Source organism: Symphalangus syndactylus, chromosome 6, assembly GCF_028878055.3.
Source record: "Symphalangus syndactylus isolate Jambi chromosome 6, NHGRI_mSymSyn1-v2.1_pri, whole genome shotgun sequence".
Classification (NCBI taxonomy): domain Eukaryota; kingdom Metazoa; phylum Chordata; class Mammalia; order Primates; family Hylobatidae; genus Symphalangus; species Symphalangus syndactylus.
In genome coordinates, this window is record NC_072428.2 from 66493990 (window position 1) to 66504288 (window position 10299).

Consider the following 10299-nt stretch of genomic DNA (forward strand, 5'->3'; position numbering starts at 1 on the left):
CCTAGGGATGCTCATTGCATTGGATTTTTATTGCTTCTAGGCCTTTCAGTTGACAGAGCTAGGGAATATGTATTTTTTTTTTTTTTAACAGAAAAACTTTCAGGGGTTTAGACGGGTATTTTAAATTCAAATTAAACATTAAATAATTTTTTACTTAACTTTTTAAATACCTGCATTCAAGTCTTGAAAATTTTCTCCTTAGCAACATTAACATAATTATTTTTTGCTTTAGCTTCAATATATAGAAAAATGTTCACATAATGCCAATATTACAACTAACAAACTAACAAATGAAATTTACTAAGATTTCTTTGCAGTTCTATTTGTCCTTGGAATATACTCCATTAAGAATATTCATTGAAGAGAACTCATGGACACAGGAAGGGGAACATCACACTCCGGGGACTGTTGTGGGGTTGGGGGAGGGGGGAGGGACAGCATTAGGAGATATACCTAACGCTAAATGACGAGTTAATGGGTGCAGGAAATCAACATGGCACATGGATACATACGTAACAAACCTGCACATTGTGCACATGTACCCTAAAACCTAAAGTATAATTAAAAAAAAAAAAGAATATTCATTGAAAATACTGTTTTCTAAAGCCTTTTGGATAATTCTTTGATTTGTATCGTTATACCAATTTGAAATTCATGCCATGTCATCCTTATATCTCTTCCTTACTGAAGATTTTAGCTTTCTGGTTACCTCATCACCCACTAAGACCTAATTTAAGGTTACCCAGTAAGAGTCAGGATTTAAATCTAGGCAGTCTTATGCCAATACACCCTTTTGCTTACTGCACTAATACTTCAGCTGGTTTGCTGATCATAGATCTGAGTTTCTAAAGGGCTCTCTCAAAGAGTTTGCATGGGAATGGTGGGGGGGGAGGGGAAGGATTGAGTAAGATTATGAAGGCTCAGACTTCTGGAAAGGACTAAGGTAAATGTGGATGTGAGCATAATGGGATTAATCTGGCCAGAGAATCTCTTGAGTCTATTTGGAGCTGCTTATTCTGCAGCCCTGAATGGTACAGCTGTTGGAAAGGCAGTTTTCTTGATCAGGAACAGGAGGTACTGTGAAGCTTTCCAAGCTACTGTACTCTCATGTTTTCCTCTTCTCTTGGACAGTTTTTACACATTCTACAGATACCTTAAATCCACTTCCAGGAAAAGCTTCCTCTAATCACTCCTACATTAGGCTGGAGGAACCTGCTATGCACTTCCATGTCCTCCTATTGATTCAGCATGTTTCTCATCTAGAAGGATGCAAAGTCAGTGAAGATGAGGTCTCTATCTTGCTCACATTGTATCCTACCACTTGGCATAGTGTCTTGGCTAATAGACTCTCAATAAATATTTGTTAAATTAATGCAATATATTCAGTGAATGAGTTAGCAATTAGGATCAGAAAGATCAGAAATGAAAGATCAGAATGGCTGATCTACCTCCACTACCTTTTGTTGGTATGTCAGCATAAAAACAACAATGAATACCAAAAGCCTAAAAGCTTTATAAGAAAACAGGCTCTCTAAAATCTAAGATTTATACAGACATGTGAAAATCCATGAGAGAAGCTAACACATCCAAATCTCTAGGAGAGAAATACTAATCATTGGGAGGCATTCTTTAGGGAAGAAAAAGATATTGTCATTAGCCATATGTTGTTGAACATTTGTGGAAGCAGCAGCTTCCAGCTGAATGTCCTGACCCAGATCTGTCAGGCCATATTTGGCTTTATCTAAAATATGCCGTGCCTACCCAGTTCTTGGAGAGGGGAAAATGTGCAGGCTTTTGAATTGCCTAAACAGAAATATAGCTTATTGGGAAGTTAAACAGATATGTGGAAGATTCTTTTATTTTTGTTTTCAATTTTACTATATTTTGAATAGGTAATATATTCACATAGTTCAAAAGTCAAATGATATAAAATGGTATACATTAAGAAGTTTCTTTCCCATTCCTATCCCTGATCACCTCATTCCCTATATGTTTCCACACCACTAATAACAACTTTTTTCTCAATAGTTATTTATGCAGCTGGAAATGTTTGCATGCTAATACCCCTCTCCTCCTCTCCCCCTTACACAGAATATAGCATAATATGGATATTGCTCTATAGCTTGTTGTGTTTTTTTCTGCATATATCCTGGAGATAGTTCTATATCAATACATTAACAGCTTCCTTTTCCTTTTGTTTGACAGTTGCACTGTGTTCCAAAGTGTGAAGGATCCATAGTTTATATAACCTGTTCCCTATTGATGGTATGTAAGCTATTTCCAATCTTTTGCTGTAACAATGATGTAATGAATAACCTTAAACATGAAAGTGAATATTATTTTAGACTAGTACAAATAAGAGTGGATTAGATCATCAAGTGGGAACTGTCTGGCAAGTAGCTAAGGCAGGAGTCCCTCTGTGGGACTGGGGAGTAAGGGTCTTGTGAGGGCACCGTAGTCAGTTGAATGTGTAATGAATGGGCAGACAGATCTGTGCAAGAACAAGTTTTTTCTTGGATTCATTTTTCCCAAGTGGAATATACAGAAGGTTGTAGAGAGAACACCATCAAGTAGGGAGACTCATCTGTACAGCTCTAGGTGTCTCTAAGTTTAATGTTTTTAGTGTTTAGAAAATAACATCCAATTTGTCCTTAGGAATACACAATGATTAGAAAAGCTTATTCTCAGCCACTTCTCCAAATTCCAATAACTTTTTTAAGAGGCCAAGACTTGTGATTAAGGATTTAAAAAGGCTCCCTGCCTGATAAGGCTCTGGCAGTCTAAATAGATGTAGCACAGAAGGCACTATTGATGGTCCATCCAATATCCATCCTCCTTCATTCCTGCTGGCAGAGCCCTGCCTTTGCCAGGTAGTCCCTTCCACTATGTGGCACAGACTGGACTCATTCCCATCTCAGGGTGGATCCTGATTGGTCTAAATCAATCATGCTGGCAACATGCCCTATGAAGATGCTTGGCTGAGGTATTTGCATATGACCCAATTTTGGCCAATGACACTGGCAGACAAGCTGTCTGGAGGGGGAGGGTAAGCTTTTAGGGGAGCAGTTAAGAGTCATCATCCTCTTTTCTACGTGGGCCAAGAGGTGATATCTCAAGTCTGCCCAGCTCTGTTGGTCTTGCCATAGTGGAAAGCAGAATATCCCTGACCTGACTCAGCCACAGCTACCTCATGGGTATCTGGGGAAAGGAGGGCTGAGTAGAACAGCAGGCACCTGGGCAGGTACTCCTTCAAACAACTTTCTTTAAATCATTGTTTAATATATGGAGTCAGGTTGACAAATATTTTCTATTAATCTTTTGTTTACTAGGAACAAACTAACTTGAATTCATTTTCTCTAACTGAAGCAGAGTCAGTATTCTGAAAATACCAGTCAGTTCATTTCTCCTGTAGCTCTCCTCTTTTCAAGCTCTCTTTCATAATTTTTTGGAACCAGACAAGTTCCTTAGGGCACACTGAAGAGCTCACAGTTTAGGCAACAAAAAGTCACACCTATCAGCTACACGGCACTACTCATACATTATTTGCTTTTAGGATCTCTGTTCTGCTTTCGTTTGAGAGCTACTGCTTGTGGATGTCGCAGAAAAATTCAGCAGGGATATAGGTCTGCTTTAGAAAAGAGTGTTGTTGTTTAAATTTCCCCCTCAAAGGCAGTAATTTGGAGGAGGCCGATTTACATTTTGTCAGTTTGTTCCAGTGATAAGCATCACTTAATAGAGCAACATACCATAATAGATAAACTGGTTGCTTACCCCCTGATGTGGCTCTAGGTCACAGATTAAATATGAGGACTGACAGAGTGGAATACAAAACACCACGGAGCACAGAGGAAGAAAACAATGCCTTTTTAAGGCTCTTAAGAAGGTAGTTTGTATACTGGGAGAAAGCATGGGTTTTGGAGCCAGAAAACAGGCCCAGCTACTTCCTTGATAGTACCCAGAACAAAAAATAAAATATGGGGCCGCTTGTTAAAAAATAAATAAGAATTTCGCGACAGCAACAGTGAGCATTAAACCAGGTGTGGGGGCCTGTGTAGGCGGCATACCCAGGGCCTTGGGTTCAAAACCCACTTTTGCCTCTCCAAACCTTCCTGGATTTGGACAAATCATCCTCTCTGAGTCTCCCTTTTTTTCATCCGTAAAATTGCGATAATTGAACCTCCCTTGAAAAGTTGTTATGAGGGTGGAATGAAAAGCACCTGACACAATGATAGGTGCACGTTCCTCTTAGTCTATGTTGTGGGCTCTTCTTCGGTTGTTCTTCAGAGGCATCTATCTTTGGCTTTCTACTCTCATTTCCCACTTTCGAAATTTTTCAAAAGGGCATTAGGGTGAACCTTATAAAATGGCCCATATCTGATGACTTAGGATCTCCAAAACGGCAAATAACGATCAAAAGTACACAAACTTCTCAGCACAGCTTGCAATAGTACCGTCCTCAGACCAGGGCAACTGGGCTCGTTCTCCTGCGCCCGAGTTTTAGGGGACACGCGCCCCTACCCCCTGCCCTACTCTCCCGACGCGATCTTCCAGACGCGCTCTTCCCCCACGTAACGTGGAGTCCCCGGAGCCCACTCCCCTTGTAGACCACACTCCAGTACCCGGAATTCCGGGATTCATACCCAAACGGCCCTCAGCCCGCTTCCAGAACCGTTCGGCCTTTGCCCATGGGACTTCTCCCCGCAGGCTGGGCGCAAAACTTAGGCCCCAAGGATTACCACGGGGCCGCAGTTTGGGATGGATGAGCCGAGCTTGGACTTACAGGTTGTGGGAGGGAGGAGGAGCGGTAGAGAGGCGAGAGGGTCGGCACGCATGCGCACCAGGCCCCTCGCAGAGCAGCACGGGCCTGGGTGGGAAAAGGCGGGCTGGGTCCGTGGCTTCCATTTGTATGTTTGCCCCTCCTCTTGCGCCCCTCCCTCTCTCTCATATAACGGGCCAGCCTGGCTTTCAAGGTCCCCTATATTATGGCCCCAACCTACCATAACCGTTTACAGTTTTATCTGTACACATGCTTCTCTTCACCTCTTCCTCACTGCTGTGATTCACCCAAGTATTCGGGGCATGTAAATACATCTCTATGCTTTTACGTGGTACTATTCCAACCGTATCTCCCTTTTCTCCACCTGAGGAAATTAAGCATCTCTAGAAGTCATCCCCGCCAACCCTTACCACCAGGCAGGGCTGAATGCTGCCTATGTTTTTCCCCTGTGATCACAGTATATAATAATAATTATTATTATTTTTGCCCTTAGACTGTATGGGGGCTCTTCCAGGGCAGTAAACATGCTTCTTTATGCTTCTTCTTAGTGCCTACCCCAGCACCTGGCACTCAGTCGCCAAAAATTATCTTTCAGTGTGCTGTAGTCATCAAAATTCAAGCTCCCCAGTGACCAGCTGGCTTTAAGCAAAATTACCGAAACCAGTCTCCTCTTCCTTAAAATAGAAATGAACACACTTTCCTTCTTGAATAGTCCTAAGGATTAAATAAAGTAATTCATCCAAATTGCTTCAGCACAATGATAAATAGTATGGGCTCAATAAAGGATATCCATGATTAACTTAGCTCCTATATTCTGATTCTTGGTAACCTGTAGGAGGAAGTAAATAGTCCTTTGAAGCTGGCAGTGTGGTTTCTATTTTGAAGAGAAAAGTTTGTATTTAATAGCATAATCTTAATAGAAGTGTGAAAAAATGGGTGTAAAAAATTACCTGAGGTAAGGTAACACTTGCTTGGAAATGGTTTTATTAAAAAGGCACCAAGTCATATTTTTTAAGTAAATTCATTATGTAACTTGGTAGCCTTCACCAAAATGGGTAAGAAAAATACTACATTACAATCTATTTTGAGAGTTATTCATAATAATGTTTATATATCAATACCTAATTACAGGAAGATAAGAAAATATAACTACCTTTGAGAACTTTTTTAAGAACTTTATATATATATATATCATGTTTTTATAACTATTCTTACAAAATGTATGTATTACTACAAAAATGCTGCAAGCATACATATACACATTCAGCTTAGATTTTTTTTAAAAAAGGAAAAACTTAATTACAAAAAATATGCTAACAGAAACAGAAAACAATTTCTGAGTTACTCTATAGATCATATCTGCTATGACTTGTTACCCCAAATTGTCTAATTGTCTATTAGCATATCATGCAATACCAAATTAAGCTACTGATATTTGCATTATTGCACATCTAAATCCTCTTTTTAAAGAGAAAACCAAAAAATGGAATATTATCTAGGCTTGCAGAAAAAATAAAAATTGTTTTATATAACTTATTTGAATCATATTGCTCATATAGAATAAAATTGACCTACTTTGTTAAAGAACTTGATCTCAATCATTTTCCGAGCTACTGCAAAATAAAATAAAGTCAGACACTTTTTTTTTCCGCAAAGTATTCACGCTATTATGCTGATACCTGTTTGCTTACAATCTCAACTATGGGAGACTATAAGCCTAACTATCTACAATGGGTAATTGTGCTAATTATTTTTCACAATGGCACATCTCACTGCATTTAGATTGACTTAAATCATAGAAGCTGCTAATTTAAAATCCTAACATATATGAAGATATCTGAGGTTGAGAATTAATAAGTTATGGGTAGGAGAAGATACTACTAGTAAATTTAAGATTTCTAAGGCACAGAAGGAAATCTGGCAAATCTTGTGTATTCTAGGTGTAGAAATGAAAATTAATAATGTCTTTACAATAATAACAACAATATCATAGTAAAGTAGCTTTTCTTTGAGTTGCCCCTTTTGTGCTTGAAAGTATAATAAATGGGATATCATCTTTACTCTTGCCATAATGCTAAGACGCAAATATTTGAATTCTGAATTGCAGGCCAGAGGAAGCAGAAACTTCCTTATGGAGAGAGATGGCGGAGTTTGCCATTGAGTTCTCTCTCCTTGCTTAAAAGATCCAGGCTATGCTTTTTGAAGGCTTCAGACTGCAGCCTGAGTTCATCGTAGGCCTTCTGGATCCCATCTACTTTGCGCTGAAGCTCCCTGACTCTCAAGTTGCTGTCCACAGCCACTGCCTCTTGCTCAAACCGCTCCAGCGCATGCTTCCTGGCCTCATTTGCTATGTCCAACTTTTCCTCAAGCTGGCAGATCTCTGCCTGTTTGTTCTGAAGCACTTTGCCCCTTTCCATGGACAGCTGCAGCAACTCCTCTTTCTCTCTAGTGACGGTCTGCAGCCTGGCCTGCAGCTCCTGGCTCAGGCTGCTGTGTGTCTCCTCTGCCTTAGCCATCTGCTCCATAGCCTGCTGATGCTGCTGCTTGAGGGTCTGCAGCTGCCTGCGCAGCTGTTCTGTTTCCTTGGTGTGGGTGCAGGCCTGCTGGCTCTGTAGCTCCAGCAGCTCCTTCTCGCGCGCCTGTGCCTGGCAGGCATCCTGAGCACACCTCTTCTTCAGCGTTTCTAGCTCCCCAGTGAGGGCCTCACACCGGACTGTGAGCTGTAATACTTCTGCCTCCACATCTTTCAGAGCCTGGCTGAAGAGGCTGCTATTCTCCAGCCTCAGCTTCTCATTCTCCTCCCTCAGCTTGATGTTCTCACTCTTGTATTCATCCTTGAAGCGGATCATCAACTCGTGGTTGGCTGCTAGGGTCATAAAGCGTTCCTCTAGCTTCCGACTGTACTCACCCTGGGCCTTGAGCTTCTCAGCCTCCTGCATCATCTTCTCCTCCAGCTCCGCATTGAGCAGCTCTAGGATCTGGCAGCGCTCCAGGGCCTCATCTGACCTCCGCTTCAGGATGCAGATGAGCTGGGACTGCTCTTCAATGCGGGAGCAAAGCATAGCCTTCTGGCTCCTCTCCTCCTCTGACAGTCCCCGGAGGTTTGCCAAGGCTTCCCTCAGGCCGTCCAGTTCCTTAAACTCCATCTCCTCTTCCTGGTTGTTCGATTTTTCATTTTGCTTCTCTAAGCGTTCTTCAGGGGGCGGGGTGTCCATCCTGGGAGCCTGCTCTTTCTGGAGCATAGGTGCTCTCATCCATTAAGGGCTGACTACAGTCTTTTCCCCTCAGATTTCAAAAGCTGCAGGGTGTTGCTAGGGACTCTTGGCACTCCCCAGCAGTTGGTTTTTCCAGTAAGGAGCCCTGTAATTGGTGGACAGGTCTTCAGAATGCTATGAAGTAACAACAGGGGAATCTGGGGGAGTCCAGAGCCAATCTGGTCGGGTTGCTTTTGCCTTTCTAACCAGTCACAGCTCTCAGTTGTCAACTGTCTCAGTGTCTGGCCTGTACAGCACAGAGATGCCAACCCCACTCAATCTCCAGCCAGCATCAGGGGAGGAAGCCTGACTCCACCTAACTTCTGGTAGTAGTAAACAAATGAAGCAGGCAATGATATATTTATCCTCCCTCTCCCCTCTTCAGTTATCGTGTGAATAAATTACTGTTTGTGGAAACATGGTTGGCTCCTCAAAAAATTTCAGTCTATGAATGCAAAGTAGCAGTGGTATTCTGAGAGCCAGGACCCTAAAAGGCTGCATATCTGCACCCGTGATGTTTGGCACAGCTCCCTTTTGGTATTTAAGTATTAAAATAGCAAACCCCAGTGGAATTTCTTTTGTTGTTCTTAGCATTGTCCCCACCTGGGCATAAATCCTCTTTATTAGATATTTAACACCCCCTGTTTTTACCCATTAGCAAAATAAGGTTACAGAAAGAAGCTTAGTGAACCACACTGATAAACAATAAAACAGAAAAAATAAGATCCAAATGAAGCTTGCCATTATATGCCAAAGTCAACTCCTGATAGATTAGTTAAATGTAAACAGAAACTAGAAGAAAATGAAGGTAAACATCAAATCTCTGGGGCTAGGAAGGATTTTCTTTTTTATCTTAAACATTATGTAAGATCAGAAAGGGAAAGCTTACTCAAAAAGTTACGTATAATTTTTAAAATTATGTGACTTCTGAAGTCTCTCCAGCCCATTCTTCCACTGGATTTTCTTGACATTTTACTCTTCATACCCAACTACTGAAGCCAAACCCAAATCCACTAACCAGCTCTCTGGCCCTATCTTTAGGTGTTCCTCTGCTTGGAACGCCTTTCCTACTTTGTCCCGTGTCACTCCAGTAAAGCTTTTTATTCTTAGTTAAGAATCATCTCTGAAGCCTTTTTCTGGCCCCTACATGTCCAATTGGTCACTCACATCTTTTAGTGCATCCACTTATAGCCTATTTGTACTTCTGGTGGAGGATGTGAAAATTTTATTGCAGTCACTGTTTATCTGCCAGCTTCCCTCTGTTAGACTGTAAGATCCTTAAGGGCAGGAACTGTGTCTATTTCATCCTTGATGATTAGACTAGTGCCTGGCACATGGGGGAGATTCAAATAAATGTGTATTAAGTGGGTGTTGAAGGTAAAAATCAAATTGAGAAAAATATCCATAATATGACAGACACTACTTTTTTTTTTTTTTTTTTTGAGACAGTCTCCCTCCATCACCCAGGCTGGAGTGCAGTGGTACGATCTCCATTCACTGCAACCTCCGCCTCCTGGGCTCAAGCAACTCTCCTGCCTCAGTCTCCCGAGTAGCTGGGATTACAGTTACATACCACCACACCTGGCTAATTTTTGTATTTTTAGTAGAGACAGGGTGTCACCATGTTGGTCAAGCTGGTCTTGAACTCCTGACCTCAAATGATCCACCCGCCTCAGCCTCCCAATGTGCTGAGATTACAGGCATGAGCCATCGCACCCAGCCCAGACACTACATTTTTTAAATAAATATTTTATACATATCAACAAAACATTAACATCTAAAAAGAAAAATAAACAATTAAATTCACAAAAATGGCCAAGAATTGAACGTCTACAGTGATCCAATAAATACAAGTTAAAATTAGATATGATTTCGGCCGGGCGTGTTGGCTCACGCCTGTAATCCCAGCACTTTGGGAGGCCGAGGCGGGCAGATCACGAGGTCAGGAGGTTGAGACCATCCTGGCTAACACGGTGAAACTCCATCTCTACTAAAAAAATACAAAAAATTAGCCGGGTGTGGTGGCAGGCGCCTGTAGTCCCAGCTACTCAGGAGGCTGAGGCAGGAGAATGGCGTGAACCTGGGAGGCAGAGCTTGCAGTGAGCTGAGGTCGCGCCACTGCACTCCAGCCTGGGCGACAAAGCGCGACTCCGTCTCAAAAAAAAAAAAAAAAAAAAAAAAGATATAATTTCATGCATCAAATTAGTCAAAACATTTTCTCTTAAGACTAGCCAGGACTGGAAAGGTGTATTGAAATAGGCACTCTCT

The 10299-nt window shown here is 41.7% G+C and overlaps 1 protein-coding gene across 1 annotated transcript; it reads right to left on the reverse strand.

Annotated features, from left to right (window-relative positions):
• Nucleotides 1-6689: 6689 nt before the first annotated feature.
• Nucleotides 6690-8118, reverse strand: CCDC89 (coiled-coil domain containing 89). The gene has a single exon (XM_055281344.2). The coding sequence runs from the start codon at nucleotides 8029-8031 to the stop codon at nucleotides 6907-6909; it is 1125 nt and encodes a 374-aa protein (XP_055137319.1). The 5' UTR covers nucleotides 8032-8118; the 3' UTR covers nucleotides 6690-6906.
• Between the last annotated feature and the right edge of the window lie 2181 nt (nucleotides 8119-10299).